The sequence below is a fragment of the Hypomesus nipponensis genome, chromosome 14 (genome assembly GCF_054491055.1).
Source record: "Hypomesus nipponensis isolate SF chromosome 14, ASM5449105v1, whole genome shotgun sequence".
NCBI classification, from domain to species: Eukaryota; Metazoa; Chordata; class Actinopteri; order Osmeriformes; family Osmeridae; genus Hypomesus; species Hypomesus nipponensis.
In genome coordinates, this window is record NC_140374.1 from 23032501 (window position 1) to 23052485 (window position 19985).

Consider the following 19985-nt stretch of genomic DNA (forward strand, 5'->3'; position numbering starts at 1 on the left):
CTCTCTCTCTCTCTCTCTCTCTCTCTCTCTCTCTCTCTCTCTCTCTCTCTCTCTCTCTCTCTCTCTCTGTCTCTCTCTCTCTGTCTCTCTCTCTCTGTCTCTCCATCTTCAGGGTCAGCTTCTGAGAAGCACCTGACTGGAATAGATGGCGCCTCATAAACAAAATTCTTCTTAATGTTTTATTTCAGGGGTTAGATTGTGTTACCGCTTTAATTCATGAAGCCTTATTCGATTTCCAGAAAGGTGTCTTTAGCCAGGGAATGAAGTGAAGAGAAGAGAGGGACGTAGAGAGGTGGACTGAGTGGTGTGCTTCCCCCGTAGACGTGTAACCACATTAGCAGGGGTCTGGGGGGGGGGCGGATGGGCCTGGGGGGGCGGGGGGTCTGAGGGGGTGGGGGGGGCCTGTGGGGGGGGGGGGGCGGGGCCAGGAGAGCCTGCTCCAGTCTGCACCACTGACCACCTCCTCCAGACTAAATTGAATCAGATGGTCTGTTAATCAGGTTGGAGAGAGAGGGAGAGGGAGAGAGAGAAAAAGAGAAAGAGAGAAAGAAAGAGAGAGTTAGAGAGAGAGATAAAAAGGAAACTAATGTCAGAGAGAAGGCTCAGGTTGTAACAACTAGAGAAATCTCCTGCTCCCTCACATCTCCACACCTGGCCCTGCTGCTCCCTCACATCTCCACACCTGGCCCTGCTGCTCCCTCACATCTCCACACCTGGCCCTCCTGCTCCCTCACATCTCCACACCTGGCCCTCCTGCTCCCTCACATCTCCACACCTGGCCCTCCTGCTCCCTCACATCTCCACACCTGGCCCTCCTGCTCCCTCACATCTCCACACCTGGCCCTCCTGCTCCCTCACATCTCCACACCTGGCCCTCCTGCTCCCTCACATCTCCACACCTGGCCCTCCTGCTCCCTCACATCTCCACACCTGGCCCTCCTGCTCCCTCACATCTCCACACCTGGCCCTCCTGCTCCCTCACATCTCCACACCTGGCCCTCCTGCTCCCTCACATCTCCACACCTGGCCCTCCTGCTCCCTCACATCTCCACACCTGGCCCTCCTGCTCCCTCACATCTCCACACCTGGCCCTCCTGCTCCCTCACATCTCCACACCTGGCCCTCCTGCTCCCTCACATCTCCACACCTGGCCCTCCTGCTCCCTCACATCTCCACACCTGGCCCTCCTGCTCCCTCACATCTCCACACCTGGCCCTCCTGCTCCCCTTTTTCTTTTTATGCATCCTCCTTCTATTCATTCGACATATCCATCCTTCCTTCTCTGAACTTCTCAGAGGTATTTTAGCACAAAACAACATTGTCTTCCTCATTAAGATGTCGGGGAAAAAGCCCCAAAGCATGAAATTACCCAGGAGCCTCCCTTTCCAAATAACCTGGTTTGCAAACAAATGATCCGATCAGAAGCAGTAAAACGCAGATTATTAAAATAATAGGAAGAATTTAAATTTACATCCACAGAACAATTCAGCACAAGGGCCGCACAATTATTCCCTCCTCCCCTCCCTCTTCCACTCCCTCCTCCCTTCCCTCCTCTTCTCCCTCCTCCCCTCCATTCTACCTCTCCCTCCTCCCCTCCCTCCTCCCCTCCCTCCTCCCCTCCCTCCTCCTCTCCCTCCTCTCCTCCCTCCTCCTCTCCCTCCTCCTCTCCCTCCTCCTCTCCCTCCTCCCCTCCCTCCTCCTCTCTCTCTCCTCCTCTCTATTCTACCTCTCCGCCGTCATCCTTTCCTGTCACTGTGTCCATCTGTTCTTTGGAACAGAGGAACTTGAGGAAGGAACTGGCTGTAAAATCATGACAAGTCTTTTTTTATAATTAAAGAGCTGAGCCTCTCTTACTCTGTCTCTTTTTACCTATTTTCTGATAACATAACAGTCCAAGCTTCACATAACAGTAACAACTAACTCTGATGCTGCAAAAAATGCAGATGCACGGAAGAGGGAGGAGAGAGAGGGAAGATGGGGGGAGGAGAGACAGAGAGGATGGGGGGAGGAGAGAGAGAGAGGATGGGGGAGGAGAGAGAGAGGATGGGGGGAGGAGAGAGAGAGAGGATGGGGGGAGGGGAGAGAGAGAGGATAGGGGAGGGACGAAGGGAACGAGAAGAGGAGAGCTGGTACAGTAGGAGCTCCATCCTGTCTGAGTTATGACCTCAATTAGCATCTCCAGCAGCCACTTTGCAGAGCTGGCCACACGGGCACACCTCCATCACACCTCCAGAACATAGAGCAATCAGGGAGATTTACCGGGCTCGGAGGCCCACCTCCAGCTCCCCTGGCTGGGGCAGAGCAGCGGTCCCCAGCCCCCGGCCTCCCTACAGGCCCTCTGGGCCCCATGGAGCAGCAGCTGAATGGCAGCATTAAGCAGAGCAGAGCAGAGCAGAGCGAGGAGTCATGAGGACCAGACAGTGAGCAGCCTGCTGTAATGAAGGACCAGACAGTCACAGAGCTCGTTATACTGAGACAGAGAGACGAGATGACACAGATGAACTCCTGACCCTGGTGGAGTCAGCTTTATCTTACAGCTGTGTACCCACACACACACACACACACACACACACACACACACACACACACTGTGGAGTGATCTGCAGACAGTAAATGCTCCTCTGGAGAGTTGGTTTCCTGACTGAGGCCTGCTGGATCTCATCACACTCCATGTACAGTTGCAGCTCAAGCAGCTGTTTATCTTGTTACTGCTTAAACTGCAGCACATCCCTGCGTGTGTGTGTTTGTGTGTGTGTCAGTGGCAAATTCTTTAAGACACCTTAAAGAATTTGCCTGTTAGGGGACATTAAAAAAAATTCATGGTCAAATATTTACTATTGTGTTAACATTTTAAATGCGTTAGAACACGTTCATATCGAAGACGAGTTCGTTCAGAATCAGCGACATATATTAGCAGGTCGACTGACTGATTTCCTTCTCATACATTTCCATAGCGCCACAGTGCATTTCCCTGTCGAAGCTCAGCTTCCATGGACTTCAATGGGGCTGCTTTTAACTTTTTTTTCAACTATACGGTCATTGGATAAATGCTGCGATTATGTCCCGCCCATGGACGCTCAGGTGGGGATGAATGGAGGAGGGGGCTGGCCTGGACACAGGGCTTCCACGTGATGATTGGAGGGTCTGTCAAAAGACTGCATCTCCTTTTGATTTACAGTAATTTTGTACTATAAAAAGTCATCAAAGCTATTAAAGCTCAGTCCCATCGAGGATTTTGCAACTATAGTTGAAAGACAAAATGAAACGTTTTTAGGATGTAGGCCAAAAATGAGCTTCCCTTCTTTGAAGGACCAGCAGCCGCCACTGGTGTGTGTGTGTGTGCATGCGTGTGTGTTTATGTGAGAATGCATGTGTGCATGACAAAGGAGGAGCACTGGGGCACACACCAGTCCCAGCACATGAGAAAGCAGGAGACTGTGATCCAGCAGACGCACCAGGACCTCATCACCTACATGCTCAGGGGAGATTTCAACTAAAGAATGGAGGGGAAAAAGGAGAGGCAACAACTCTGTTATCAGAATCAAATATTAGGAAAAAAAACCTTAAGTGTGTGAGACATTAATCACAGTGTTCACCTAGTGGGCAGCCATATGGCTGTGCAGCCCTCCAACAGAGCAAACCTGCTGATCTTCAGTTACGCCGAGCAATTAATTCTTCTGGCTGCATCTATCTCTCTCTTGCACTGGAGAAGGGAGGAGGAGTGGAGGAGGAGGGGGGGGGGAGTGGGGGAGGAGTGGAGGAGGAGTGGAGGAGGAGTGGAGGAGGAGTGGGGGAGGAGGGGGGAGGAGTGGAGGATGAGTGGAGGATGAGTGGAGGAGGAGTGGGGGAGGAGTGGAGGAGGAGTGGAGGAGGAGTGGAGGAGGAGTGGGGGAGGAGGGGGGAGGAGTGGAGGATGAGTGGAGGAGGAGTGGAGGAGGAGTGGGGGAGGAGTGGAGGAGGAGTGGAGGAGGAGTGGAGGAGGAGTGGAGAAGAGGACAAAGCTATAACTTGGATGAAGGAAATCTAAGCCAGGTGACACATTAGGTGGACATGAGTCTCGCAAGTCACTCCTCTGGAGACAGAGGAAGGCAGGGGAGAGAGGAGGGCAGGGAGAGAGAGGAGGGCATGGAGAGAGAGGAGGGCAGGGGAGAGAGGAGGGCATGGAGAGAGAGGAGGGCATGGAGAGAGAGGAGGGCAGGGGAGAGAGGAGGGCATGGAGACAGAGGAAGGCATGGAGAGAGAGGAGGGCAGGGAGAGAGAGGAGAGCAGGGAGAGAGAAGAGGGCAGGGAGAGAGAGGAGGGCAGGGAGAGAGAGGAGGCCAGGGAGAGAGGAGAGCAGGGCTAACGTTACGTTTTGAGTGGATGGCAAGCGCAAGACGCCAAAATGGATGCCAATACGATTCTGAATGGAAATTGTACTTTTAAAAAGTTTCCAAATGGTTCAATTGACATGACCAAAGTGATCTGTATGTTTTTTTGCTGTGAACTGAGTTATCATCGCAGCACGTCCAGTCTGAAATATCACTTGAAGGCCAAGCACACAGTTGATGCAAATCCTCCCCCCCTCGTCAAAGCCAGGCAATTGCAATGCAATGTTGTTTTCTATTTTAAAAAAAACATTTGCACCAAGCAATCCAATCTACTTCTCCATGTTGATGAGAGCATTAAAATTAGAAAAAATAATTGGACAAAAATAAATCAAGGGACATTTAGAATAAAAATGTGCGATTAATTGTGATTAATCGCGAGTTACCTATGACATTAATGCGATTAATCGCAATTAAATATTTTAATAGTTTGACAGCACTAATAGAAACATTACTGTAATGTGTGATCATATTCCTTAGCCCCCATAAGCCAGACCTCCCTCCCTCCTTCCTCCTTCTCTCCTAGGCCTCGTTGACATTAACCTGGAGCCCTCATATTATCCCAGGGTGCAGTGTGTTGCTCTCCACATGTCAGAGCAGCAACTTTATGGCCTCCATCCATCAGCGTCACACGCCGGGGGTTATGGGAGGTGGAGTCTGTGGATCTGTCTTCCTGAGCCGACCCCCCCAGCCTGCCAGGACCAGTAATGGATGACCCCCTCCCTCCCCTCCTCCCTCCACCTCCCTCCCTCCCCCCCTCCCCCTCCCCCCTCCCTCCCCTCCTCCCCTCCCTCTCCTCCTCCCTCCCTCCCTCCCCCACTCTCTGTTTCTCTCTTACCTCCCCTCTGTGCTGGGCTACACTTCACGCCAGGATGATAATCAAACTTGTCTTGTGGAAATTTGGTACAAAAAGATTACAGGATCCAGTTCTGGAGTCCCGTATTAAAAGTCAAATGCATACACACACACACATACACACACATACATCCATGCATAAGTCATGATGACAGTAGTGATGAAGCTCGGTGGTCTGCAGAGCAGAGGGCAGCATGAGGTCAACACATCACAGATCATACTGCCTTTTCCCACTCCACTAAAACACTCATTCTGCTCCGAACATGAGCCTGAATGTAATACGGCTTCAACTCTGCCAAGCCGACAGGCAAACAGACAGGTAAACAGACAAGTAGACAGACAGGCAGACAGACAGGCAGACAAGTAAAAAGACAGGTAAACAGACAGGTAAACAGACAGGCAGACAGACAGGCAGACAGATAAATAGACAGGCAGACAGACAGGTAAACAGACAGGCAGACAGACAGACAGGTAAACAGAAAAGTAAACAGACAGGTAAACAAGACAGACAGGCAGACAGGTAAACAGACAGGTAAACAGACAGGCAGACAGACAAGTAAACAGACAGACAGGTAAACAGACAGGCAGACAGACAGGTAAACAGACATGCAGACAGACAGGTAAACAGACAGGCAGACAGACAGGTAAACAGACATGCAGACAGACAGGTAAACAGACAGGCAGACAGACAGGTAAACAGATAGGCAGACAGACAGGCAGACAGGCAGGTAAACAGGCAGACTGACTAGCAAGCAAACAGACAGGTAAACAGACAGGTAAACAGACAGGTAAACAAACAGACAGACAAGCATGCAGACAGACAGGTAAATGGACGTCTCACATGAGGTGATGGATATTGCTGAAGGATCAGGTCGTCTGCTCTACAAATACAGCCTGCTTATTGTAATCAATATTCTTCTCTGAAAAGGGCTTGTCTAATCTGCAGGTCAGGCATCAATAACCAGCACAGGGAAAGAATTAAGATCATAAAAAACAAGTGTATCAACAAATCGCCGTTACAAGTTAGTCACATGACACCAAAAACATAGATGAATTGCCCCCCAACCCTGTGGTTGATTTATGAAAGTGTAAAAACACACAATGTTTTTAATCTATTGCTGCCTAGATTCTCTCTAATGAACTGTAGATTTGTGTGTACAAAGAATGTGTGTGAGCGTGTGTGTGTATGTTAATGCATGGATTGGTAAGTAATTCCGAGAGAGTACAGTTACTCTGATAAATAGTTTTTCAAATATGATAAATGCAAACTGATGAATCTGTGCCCAGTTTTAAACAAACACACACACACACACACACAATAACAGAGTGAACCAGGAGAGTCAGAGTCAGAATGAACTTGGAGAGTTGGAGTCAAAGTCCAAAGATACCAAGAGGGAGGAGGAGGGAGGTGAAGAGGGTAAGAAAATCAGAGGGAGGATGAGAAGAGCAGAAGGAGAGAGAGTCCCGGTGGTCGTTGGTGGAACAGAAAGAGCAGCATCTCCACACCCTGGGGGACTGGAACAGACCAGGTCAGCGTTTCAGACATGTCACTTCCTGTTGGCGTGAGAGGGGGAGCGTGGCTTGGCATGATGACTGCAGGGCTGGAGTGCTGTCAGACTGACACACGAGGTTATCTCAGACACACACACACACACACACACACAGGGTTCTGACCCATGCATGCACATCCACACACACCAACAATCACACAGACTGACCCATGCACACACACACACATTGAACCAAGCACACACACACAAGCCTGCAACACAAACATGCACAAACACAGACTCACAGAAGAAGCCAACTTCTCTCCAACTTGAGCTGCTGATAGAGAAACGATTGTTTCTGTAGGCCACCAGACACGATGTACAATGCACCTGCACTGTACCTTCCTGGATATATCCTCCCCACCCCACCCCTCTCCCTCTCCCTCCCCCCTCCCCCCCCACCCCCCTCCCATCCTCCCCCCCTCCCCCCTCCCACCCTCCCCCCCCACCCCCCTCCCACCCTCCCCCCTCCTCCCTCCCTCTCTCTCTCTCTCTCTCTCTCTCTCTCGGGTGAACATCCAGCAGCTTCCTGAAATAGCAGTCAGGAGTACTGAGCCTATAATGTTTCCTTACCCTGTCTGTCTGTCTGTCCGTCCGTCCGTCCGTCCGTCTGTCTGTCTATCTGCCAAACTGCATGTCTGTCTGCTGACGCTCCTGTTTAACATGGCAGTCAAGAACCCCTCAGCGGACAGCCAGCTTGACCCTAATTGGTTCCAAAGCACCATCACAGAATTCTCCTCACATAGTCACACAGACACAGACATACACTCACATATGCGCACAAACACTCACACACACACACATGCACACACAGCAATCTGCTAATCAAGCTCCTTACAAAGCAGCTCGTTAGCCTCTCCTACATGAGGGGTTGGGGATATTTTGGGTGAGAATATTACTAAATCGAAGCAAAGTGTGTGGTATTCTACTGGGCAGCTGAGAGAGATGGCTATCCCACCAATCAGAGGACTGGATCTCAAGAGATGCCATTACTGCCCTCAGAGGGCTGCGGAGTCAAAGATAAGCAGAATTTTAGAGGCAATCAGGAAAAACCCACATACATACTGACACACACGCACCACATTCACATAAACACACCACACACACACATACACAACTGTGGTTGTTAACCTGCAGTTTAGCCTGTCTTTACTGTCCATGGACAATTGTCTCTGTGGCCCAGAAGCACACAGCTTCTCACACAAATACACATACACCATGCAGACAGGCAGACAGACAGACAGACAGGTTAGAGCTGTGTTAGCTAGGTTAGCCTTGTGTTCAAGAGGCTTAGCCTGGTTTGCCAGGCTAGCTTGGCTGGCTATGTTTCTGACCTGGGAGCAAAGGAGGAGCTCCAGTCCAGCAGAGCCCAGATATCCCCTCTAATCTGAACGACCTCCATGTGTGAGCGGGGAGGAGGATGGAGTATCCACCAGTTAGAAGATGAATCCTGCTCTCTGCTCACAGGACCAGAGACTTGACTCCAAAGATGCATTCTGATATGTTAACTCCATTGCCTTGTGGTTCCTATATATGTGGAATATGGAATCTGCTTCTCAGCTCTCACTCTTTGGGGAATATATTGAAAATAAAAGGGGTATAATTTGTACTTATATATATATATATATATATATATATGTGTGTGTGTCATAGTTTCAATCACACACACTAACCCTCTCTCTCTCTCTCTCTCTCTCTCTCGCTCTCTCCCTTCCTCTCTTCTCTCAGCTCTCTCTCCTCCTCCTCTTCCACCTCCTGCTGTCTGTAATCAAGCCAGTGCTAATGGTTTATTCTCTCTGCTCCAGCACACACACTTCACTTGTTTATTTTCCCACAGTCGTAAATCTGCAGGCGCACAGATATTACAGCAGTAATCTCAGGTAATTATCAGACGCCCTCTCCCTTTCCTCCCTCTCTCCCTTCCCCCTTCCTCCCTCACTTCCTCCATCTCCTCCCCTCTCTCTATCCCCCCCCCCCCCACACACACACAGACTTGTGTTCCCGCTGCCTCTCCCTCCCTCCACTCACCCACTCCTCCTGGATGAGGCCCACAGCCCTGCTGGCCCTGGACAGGTTCCTGCAGGCCAGGATCACATGAGCCCCGTGGAGGGCAAAGGACCTTGCTGTCTCAAAGCCTGCGGGATGGAAGGAAAGGGAGGCAGAGATAAAGGGAGATAGAAAGAGAGGAGGGAAACATACAGGAAATAGACAAAGAGAGAGAGAGACAGACAGAGTGGAGATGAAAAGAGAGAAAATAATTATTTGAAGATGACTTATTTTTGGTGGATAATTAGTAGGCCTGGGGGCTGGGTTATCTACACTCTCTACCGGTCATATCATCCAACCAGCCACAGGGTCTAGGGGAGAGAGTTAATCACTCTTCAACTACAGTGATGAAACTGACTGATTTAATTAAAGGATGTGTGTCCTGGCAGAGTGCTAGAACCAGGGTAAGGGCTAGCCCAGATATCAGGGTAAGGGCCAGCACAGATACCAGGGTAAGGGCTAGCCCAGATACCAGGGTAAGGGTTAGCACAGATACCAGGGTAAGGGCTAGCACAGATACCAGGGTAAGGGCTAGCACAGATACCAGGGTAAGGGCTAGCACAGATACCAGGGTAAGGGCTAGCCCAGATACCAGGGTAAGGGCCAGCACAGATACCAGGGTAAGGGCCAGCACAGATACCAGGGTAAGGGCTAGCACAGATACCAGGGTAAGGGCTAGCCCAGATACCAGGGTAAGGGCCAGCACAGATACCAGGGTAAGGGCTAGCACAGATACCAGGGTAAGGGCCAGCACAGATACCAGGGTAAGGGCTAGCACAGATACCAGGGTAAGGGCTAGCCCAGATACCAGGGTAAGGGCTAGCACAGATACCAGGGTAAGGGCTAGCACAGATACCAGGGTAAGGGCTAGCACAGATACCAGGGTAAGGGCTAGCCCAGATACCAGGGTAAGGGCTAGCACAGATACCAGGGTAAGGGCTAGCACAGATACCAGGGTAAGGGCTAGCACAGATACCAGGGTAAGGGCTAGCACAGATACCAGGGTAAGGGCTAGCCCAGATATCAGGGTAAGGGCCAGCACAGATACCAGGGTAAGGGCTAGCCCAGATACCAGGGTAAGGGTTAGCACAGATACCAGGGTAAGGGCCAGCACAGATACCAGGGTAAGGGCTAGCCCAGATACCAGGGTAAGGGTTAGCACAGATACCAGGGTAAGGGCTAGCACAGATACCAGGGTAAGGGCTAGCCCAGATACCAGGGACTGGCACACAAAACTATCTAACTATCTAAGTTAAAGTACTGGTACTACTAAGTATCTAGGTTAAAGTACTGGTACTACTAAGTATTTGACAACTTCAGTTCAGCACAGAACCTTTTTGTGATACTGGGAGACTTCAAAGAGCCCTGATAAGGACATTCCTCCCATATGAGCTGGTCCGATAGGCTGGGTTTATCAGACCTACGCTACACAGCTCCATCTATATCGTCACGATAACACTGACTATAACTTCAGATATAAGGACATTGAAAGATACAAGTTCATTTTCAAATTGCAAGTCTAAATGGGTCATTTCCACCCGTAGGTTGAATTCATTTAAGAGAATAACTTTTTCCAATAACATATTTTTTCCTGCTTTCCTGTATTAACTTTTGTCATCTGAGCAGTTCTGCTAGGATCCTGTTCTTTACTATCATATTTCACAGCACAAACATGAATACATAATTAGATATACACACACACACAAACACACACATTATTGATAGACAGACGACATGAGCGCAGAAGAAAAGAGAGCGGTAGAGCCCCTGTATCAAAAGATGGATTAAAACGAGCTTTAATTAGATTACGTCTTAATCTGATTTTCATTAAGAGGAAAACGAGGAAGTCTAATTGTGAGGAGAGTGTTAAAGAGTAATATCTATTAAAACTCCAATTGAAGAGGGATTGGAGTTATCGTCTGACAAGCAAAGCGTGGAATGAAACGATATGACACCTTATTAGGTGTAATGGAGAGAGCCATTCCCTGGATCGCTGCCCTCACAGGGAGAGGAAACGGCAAATAAAAACAAAATGAGTGAAGAGAAAGGTCTACAGCTACCTTCTCTCTCTGAAGAAACATCATTAAGTCAGGTATAGTCTCTATAACTGTCATAAAAACAATATTTGCATTATTTCCTTACCAACCATATTTGAAATACAAATAGGAATACAAATCAAATTGTATTTCCAGCAAGTGCTTAATCCTGTGTTAATTTTCACAACAACCCTTAATATGAATGACATGGTATTGTGATCAAGTGGAGCTTATGTGGGTCTCTCCGTGTGAACAGTGGTGAGTCCGGGCGGACCCTGTCATTTGAACAGTGATTATTTGGTTCCTTTCTAAATGGAACAAGGACTCTGCAGCTCTGTAAACAACAGTGGCTCACAAGCTTGTTGTTGTTGTGTACGAAGCATGAAAGGGAAATTAATCGACACCAGTGTTTTCCATAATGGAGAACAAATTAGAATATGGCAGCAACACCAGCAGAGGCTTCTGAGCTGTGTTCCTGATGACAAATAACCAGGGCTTGACATTAATTGTGAAATAACGAGAACAGTGTTGCTGTACAACACCTCCCCGCCCTTTTGCTCTGCCTGCTAGTACTAGGGCAGGCCTGACACTGCTGGTACCAGGGCAGGCCTGACACTGCTGGTACCAGGTCAGGCCTGACACTGCTGGTACCAGGTCACCAGAGCACCAGGGCACCAGGGCACCAGGGCACCAGGGCACCAGAGCACCAAAGCACCAAATCACCAGAGCACCAGGGCACCAGGGCACCAGGGCACCAGGGTACCAGAGCACCAGAGCACCAAATCACCAGGGCACCAGAACACCAGAGCACCAGGGCACCAGAGCACCAGGGCACCAAATCACCAGGGCACCAGGGTACCAGAGCACCAGGACACCAGAGCACCAGAGCACCAGGGCACCAGGGCACCAGAGCACCAGGGCACCAGAGCACCAAATCACCAGGGTACCAGAGCACCAGGGTACCAGAGCACCAGAGCACCAGGGCACCAGGGCACCAGAGCACCAGGGCACCAAATCACCAGAGCACCAAATCACCAGAGCACCAGGACACCAGGACACCAGGGCACCAGAGCACCAGAGCACCAGGGCACCAGGGCACCAGGGCACCAGAGCACCAGGGAACCAGAGCACCAGGGCACCAGGGCACCAGAGCAGGCTTGACACTGCTCCTAGAGAGGTGGGCCGCATGGGGGAGCAGTTTGACATGACAGGTTGACAGAATGTTTCTAAATTAACTGTAATATCTGTACACTGGGGGTCAGGCAGGCAGGCAGGAAAGTGTTTTATATTTTCTAACAAGCACCTGCAAACGAATAAGAAGTAAAGAGTGAGAAAAAGTAAATAAACTGTTAAATGATTCAAAGAAAGTCATAAAAAAAAAATCACATAAAACTAGTACCATTATATAACAAAACAAGACGCCACATGGTCAAGCTTCCTCTCTCCCCCTGCACGGCACTGCATTTCACTGGACTCCATCCAGAGACGTCTCTATGAGGCCCTGGATGTTGGACACGGAACATTAGAGGCCGTCCTCACAGGCCCAGTAATGAGAGTGATTTAGTGATTTCACGCTTTGTTTGTCCTCCGCCCCCCCCACCATCTACCCACCAGCCCCCGGTACACAGGTGGATTGGTTCAGTGTAATGAGATCATTACAAACCTCGCTCACTGCCCCCCTCCACTTTTCTTTCATTTTTTTTTTTTAATCCAAATATATATTCAGTATCTGTTTAGCTAAACCCTTGAAGACCTTCATGCAGCCCCCTCCCCCCATGGGCAGGCCCCTCCCACCATGGGCAGGCCCCTCCCCCATGGGCAGGCCCTTCCCCCCCATGAGCAGGCCCCTCCCCCCATGGGAAGGCCCCTCCCCCATGGGAAGGCCCCTCCCACATGGGAAGACCCCTCCCCCCATGGGAAGGCCCCTCCCCCCATGGGAAGGCCCCTCCCCCCATGGGAAGGCCCCTCCCCCCATGGGAAGGCCCCTCCCCCCCATGGGAAGGCCCCTCCCCCCATAGGCAGGCTCCTCCCCTGTGACTACACCACTCCCCTGTCAGGCCAACCCCAAAGCAGCTGGGCACATCCAGGTCCTACTGAAGCTAACACCAAACCCCCTGCCCCCCTCCCCACCCCCGTACTGAAGCTAACACCAACCCCCCCTGCCCCCCTCCCCACCCCCGTACTGAAGCTAACACCAACCCCCCCTGCCCCCCACCCCCCTGCTGAAGCTAACACCAACCCCCCCTGCCCCCCACCCCCCTGCTGAAGCTAACACCAACCCCCCCTGCCCCCCACCCCCGTGCTGAAGCTAACACCAACCCCCCCTGCCCCCCCCCACCCCCGTACTGAAGCTAACACCAACCCCCCCTTGCCCCCCCCACCCCCACTCTGTAACCACTAGAATACAAGGGCCACTTTCATCACCGTCGTCAAACTCCCCTCTATGTAACTTCCCCCCACCCCCGCCGCCCCCAGCCCACTTCCCCCCCTCCCCCCAGACAGTAAAGTCGATAGCTCTATAAACTACTTGACTACACACAATAACCCAGTCCCCCGTTTTTCTTTTACTCAACTGGGAGGCTTAAAGCACATATATGTATTCCATCCTCTTTGTGTGTTAGGTCTATAATCACTATCGAGCCCCTCCAGCGCGATCCTCCTGCATGTTGCACCAGTTTGGGTCTGCAGCCAATTTCATCCTGGGTTAATAAAGTTGAATAATTTGACTAACCAACCATACCTCATGCTCATTACCTCACCGATACACACATTCATCAGAGAGGACATGAAATGCACATTATAAACCTCCCCTTTCATTTCCTATGTTGCTCAGTTACAATAATAGAGCTCAGAGCTAGGGACACACACACACCAGACACAGACACACACACACACACACCAGACACACACACACATAGGCCCCCAGGGAGAAAAGACAGGATCAGCAGTCGCGTACGCAGGCTCACACAATGTCACAATATAAACACATGCACACTTTCACTGTCAGGTAAAGCCCACATAAGCAAACACCTGACAAACACACACAGACACACCTACACAAACACACACACACTTACAGGGAGACACAAGCGCCACATGCCACCCTCACCTGGAACATCTTTTTATCCGTCTAACTCATCCAGGATGAATAATGCATCAGTGGGCCTGCAGACAGGCTGCCTACATGTGCTCTCTAAGGGAACACCACATCCACACACAGCTGCAGTAAATACCTGGGCTTTGCAGCCAATTTAATGGCAGTTATGCTTAACAAATCTGACTCAATCTAATGATCATCCACAAAGCTGGGCTACGGGCTTAATCTGCACACAGAAGCTCCACGCTCCACACGCCTCGCCTCGCCGGCTCTGAGATCTGCCTCCCCGCGCCAGGAGAGAAGGCCTGACTCTTAATCCACTCACACAACCCTGGGATCCCCACAAACACCCCGCTCCAGCATCATGCCATGAATAAGATGGTAGCAGAGACCACTGTCTACGGGATGCTGGAAGCTGAAGGTGGCAGCTCACTCCCTGGCTACACACACACACACACACCTGATCCAGAGACTAAGAGGACGGTGTGAGTTTGTTAATACAGAACACACACCCAACACAGAGCAAAAAAGATCACAATAAATATCTAATATCAAAAACTATAATATTATAATATAAACGAATAATATATTAGTTTATATTATAAACTAAAATAGTTTTATAATATAAACTATAATTATTAATAATTTGGTATTTGTCAAACAAAACACCTATTCAACATAGAAATGTATCTTATTTTTCGACAATGCATTAGCCTTTCTACCTGTGACATGTTGTGATGGTTAATGGTACTGTATTAAGATTACTGTGTGACACACTGCCTCCCCCTTACACACACACACACACACAGCAACCACTCTTGCACATACGCCATTGAAACGTACTACAAATATAGCTTTCTCCTCAACAACAAGACATGGTCTATTTTCAGGAGCGAGTGTATGGTTCTAACACAGGCCTGCCAAGGAGCACACAGAGCAGTGGATCCTGGAGAGGCTGGGATGTGAAGCAGCTCAGCTCAGGCTTCAAGGTGACACCGTGGAGTCCCACCCCAGGACCACTCAGGAGAGGCCAGGGAGACGACGAGTCCCACCCCAAGACCCTTGACCCTCCAGAACATACAATGCCAGGGTTGTGGGCCCTTGTCCTTCCAGACAGACAAGCCACGACTCTGGCCCTTTAAGCCCAGCAGTGCTCCAGGATCCTGGGCAGTAAGTAAGGTTGAGGTTGTTAGTTGAACGGAGGGAATTAAGGCTGGAGCAGCAGGTCTAATAGGGATGGATGGGGGGCCTGGGCCAGGGTCACATCTACACAGAGATCAATGCTCAGTACCTTTAAACCTTTACTGAGAGAGAGAGAGGAGAGAGAGAGACAGAGAGAGAGAGAGAGAGAGAGAGAGAGAGAGAGAGAGAGAGAGAGAGACAGAGAGAGAGAGAGAGAGAGAGGGGAGAAGGGAAGGGAAGAAGGAAAGAGGTGGAGAGGAGGTCAAGCAGAAGAGAGAGGAAGAGACAGAAAGAGAGAAAAAGAGAAAGTGTGAAAGAGAAAGAGAGAATGAGAGAAAGAGAAAGCGAGAGAGCTACCATTGACCATTCATTTCCATTATCACAATGAAAAGGCAGTAGTGAGTGGAGCTGGCTCCTCCATGAGCGAGCAGAGCAGCCGGGAGGAAGACTGATGTGGAGCGACGCTCCAGCAGGACACCTCCAGCTGTCCCAGCACCACCTTCCTCCACAGCACATTTCATGAATTAACAAGCTCATCTACATGCATATTTAAAAAGCGTTAAGAACTCAATTAATGGAAGTAAATTGAGAATTAAACAGAGATCCGCTATTGTGTAAATGAATGTCAAATATTTTCAATGAGACAAATGAAAATAGTCTTGACGGAAGTGAGACACTATTGATGCAATTATAAAGCTCAACGTTCCTGCCTCTCTGGCAGGAGCATATTTAACTGCTACTGGAATGTCAAAACACGGCACTGGTGCCAGCTATTACTATTGGCATACTGTTAATTATAGCAGCATAATTAATACCTAGAGCACTTTGCGGAGAAGCAGAAAAGCTGTTTAAATGTATTTTGTTCTGTTATTTTATTTTGTTTATTTTGTAACTGCCACTTCAAATATCTAGAGTTAACTGAATGTATATTATAATAATGTTTTTAAATTTTTATAATAATTCACATTTTAATAAAAAAAAACTAATAAATATTCAAAATAATTACAACAAGATTTGTTATAAAAATAATAACCAGCAACATTTCGAATTGTTAAAATGTTTTTGTTTTTAAGGCAAGTCATGTGTAATGTGTGTGCAGAGAAACAAAGGACCCTGTGCGACTCATCATCTGTCTCAAGGAGCATGTCTGCCACCTAGTGTTGATGTCACATCCTGCTGTCCTGTGGCTCCAGCTGGCCTACTCTACCCTGCTCAGGAAGATGGGCTCTGCCCACCCTCCCTAAGGGATAGCTTACTGTGAAACTGGTAGCATGACTACCAGTCTAGTACCAGACAGGTGACTAGATGCCATGCTGCCACATGGTTGGTGAGTAGGCCTCACTCATTAGTATCAGTATAGGGTTAGGGTAAGTAGGGTTAGGGTAAGTAGGGTTAGGGTTACCAACTTAGGACATGGTAATGAGATAACCTGCCATTAAACAGTCAGCAAGCTCTTGGAACAGTCAGCAAGCTCTCGGAACAGTCAGCAAGCTCTCGGAACAGTCAGCAAGCTCTCGGAACAGTCAGCAAGCTCTCGGAACAGTCAGCAAGCGCACATAGCAGCCAGTCTGGTTGTGGAGCAGTCGGTCAAGTTCTGTGGGAATCAAACTAACAAGCAACATAACGACCCCTGTGACATCTAACAACTGAAAGGCCACACTGACATTAAAGACTCAAACACTGTAATATACATACAGTATAAAGACAACATATTTTGTGCTTCAAATAATATGAACGGAAGTAGCAAATCAGAAGGCTATGAATAGAAAAGAGATTGAGATGCCTTGAGCCTCACCAGTTCAGTCATTGGCCTCAATGTTTTCTGAAACCCGTAGCTCAGAGACATTATAAAGACACTGAACACTTACAGGGAGAAAGGATTTCAATAAAAAGACAATTAACAATTTTATGTTTGTTTGATTTCCCTCAAGTTGTCGTTATCGCTTTTCAACAAAGCAGCAGGACTGAATGAATGGCTGGTAGTTGTGCTAATTCACACAGAGAGTCGGAGATGCATTAGATCCCAGGCTATTATATAGCGAGCCATACATTGCCAGGCACAAATAGACATCATTCATTACAGTTAACAATGACATCCAATTCAGGCGTGCTAATGAACTTCAATACAATCATGTTGGGCATTAGTGAATGATTTGTTGAGTTTAAGTGTATCCATTTGGAGGCTAATGCTGATGAATGTTATGTTTTAAATTGATAAAATGAAGCGTGTGTGTGTATCGTCAGAACAGTTTGTCAGGGTTTCTGATGCCATAGAGCCACCCAGTGGTCAGACACTGAAACAGCACCTCCAAACTCAAGGGTCGGTTACCTTGTTTCAAGAGGCATTTTTTCATTGTTAACCCTTGTGTTCTCCTCGGGTCATTCTGACCCATCAGTCATTGTGACCCACCGTCGTTTGCGACAACTTTACCGCATACAAAAACAAAGTGAAGCATTTTCTTTTAACCGTTGGGCTGTCTCAGACCCCCCACATTGCGAAGGTTAAAAGAAAAAATATATATATTTGCTTTTGTATTGGGTAAAATTGGGTAAACACAACGATGGTTCGTTATGAATCTTTTGGTCATGTGACCCGAAGGCAGCACAAGGGTTAAACTATGGTCTATTGGGAGCCACAAAGAATGAAAAGCTTCATTTGAGTTTGATAGACAAAAACCGAAGACACCAATATAGCTTATCATAAATGTTTTTTTTTTTACCATCCTTAAAATGTTCTTCATTGTTTACTAGGCTCTGCTGGTAGAGATGGATGGCACTGGACAAATGGAGGATTATTTTAAAAACAGCATGTCCGTACAGTTGTATTTAACACATTTGCTCAACTGAAGGAAGTCTGCAAGTCCATAAGGTCCAGTTGAGGAACCCTTTTTGAGACTTAGTTTTAGGCAACTTACTCTATATTGTATAGTAAATCCAGAAATGGTTTGGGGGCCACATATAAGTAATCAAGGAGTGTCTCCACACCATCTGAACCATGTCCATCCATCTATCCACCCTGCCTAACTCAACATCCTCCATCTATCCACCCTGCCTAACTCAACATCCTCCATCTATCCACCCTGCCTAACTCAACATCCTCCATCTATCCACCCTGCCTAACTCAACATCCTCCATCTATCCACCCTGCCTAACTCAACATCCTCCATCTATCCACCCTGCCTAACTCAACATCCTCCATCTATCCACCCTGCCTAACTCAACATCCTCCATCTATCCACCCTGCCTAACTCAACGTCCATCCATCAGTAATCCCAAGGGAAACCATATCCATGCAGGGGAGATTAAAAACTCAGCCTCACCGATGCCAGAGTTGCCACCAGTGATGAGCACCACCTTGTCTGAGAGGTCGCGACCCTGCAGGATCTCCAGGGCAGCGGTGTTGCCATCGTAACGCTTGGGCCTCACCAGCACGTCCTCCACAGTGAAGGCCTGCCGCGGGTCAAAGTAAGTGGTCCGCTTGTTGATATGGCTGAGGGTGGAGAGGATGAAGAGAGAGAACGTGTCATATACTGAGGTGGGATGTTGTAGCCGAATAGAGATGCAATATAGCTCAATGTTAAATGCAAACAACATTAGCTTTATAAGTATCACCAAATGGTTTCTAACATGTAATACATTATAGATGAGTGCTTTATGGATGTGTTACTGCACAACATGGAGACACACTCAGACACACGTAGTCTAAGCCTCGACTTTCTGGGTAAGCCAACTCACATTCAGTCTGACAGAATGTGAGACACCTGAAACATGCAAGTTAAGACCTGACTACCTGCTGGGCTTCACATGCAGGTACAGTCAGAACACCTAAGACACTTCACTTACTCAACATAGAACACCTGTCCTTTATCATCTGTCTCCTGCTCCCATCCATATGGTAGATCTGGAGAGATAGAGAGGCACCTAGTTAACGGTGGGATGCCTAACTGTGACAAGGGAGGAGAATACTGGGGGAGAATGAGAGGGGGGAGACCCAGCTTGAGAAACTAAACAAACCTCCAGCACAACGTTTCTTCTTCCCTGTTTTAGGATGTTCCCACTGGGTCTTCATTTCGTCATGGCTGAGGAAAGAGAGAGCGTGATAGAGAGACATTGAGCGTGCAGGGGATAAATTCGTCACATACTTGAAGATGCCAATCATAAAGCATGCTCTGTTTTCACAGTCTAGATAATAGCAAAGTTTCAAAACGACGATGGGCAACCTAGTCATTCATATGTGCTTACTTGGCAAAGTATACCCATCCATCCTTCGTGGACCTCTCTTCCCACCCGGGGGGTAACTCATCCTCACTGTCGGTGTCATCCATGCCTGCATACTTTAGAGCTGCCATGGTCAACAGACGAGTAGATTATTGTCAATCGTTTTTGTTCAGGACAGTCTAGTATGTCAACCCCAACACAAGCATTAAATTGTAATCCTGTACTGAGACTTCCGCCTTTGCGGTGTTGATACCTAGTTTTGTTTTCCCGCGCACTCCCATAAACCCATGATGCCCCCTGAATACATTTTCACTTAAGGCTGCCGCGCGGCATTAAAGGTCCATTTCCACATTCTGACAAAACAAGTGAACCTAACTACATCCTCGAAGTGTTCCATGGGAAATGAAGGTATTACAAAATATAAAAATACCATCTACATTCACAGCAGTGGGTAACATTGACATTAAGATAATTGTGATATATTTAATTCTAAATGTCCCGTTTAAGATATAGTATACATCTTCAAAACAACATTAAAACTTGCGCAGCCTGTGTATTTTGGATTTGTTTGACTACAAATCCCACAAACGTGTAGTGAGTAGGCGGAGCCTGAAACATATCCTCGTACAGTGGG

At 48.4% G+C, this 19985-nt stretch overlaps 1 protein-coding gene across 1 annotated transcript in view; it reads right to left on the bottom strand.

Moving 5' to 3' along the window:
• wwox (WW domain containing oxidoreductase) overlaps nucleotides 1-19572 on the bottom strand; it is an 81817-nt gene extending 62245 nt beyond the window's left edge. Inside the window, exons 1-5 of the mRNA XM_084672414.1 lie at nucleotides 19376-19572; nucleotides 19148-19212; nucleotides 18977-19034; nucleotides 18454-18623; nucleotides 8801-8907 (exon numbers count right to left, since the gene is read on the bottom strand). Coding sequence (XP_084528540.1) covers nucleotides 8801-8907; nucleotides 18454-18623; nucleotides 18977-19034; nucleotides 19148-19212; nucleotides 19376-19482 — 507 coding nt within the window. The 5' untranslated portion in view covers nucleotides 19483-19572. The remainder of the gene's footprint in view (nucleotides 1-8800; nucleotides 8908-18453; nucleotides 18624-18976; nucleotides 19035-19147; nucleotides 19213-19375) is intronic.
• Nucleotides 19573-19985: the final 413 nt, after the last annotated feature.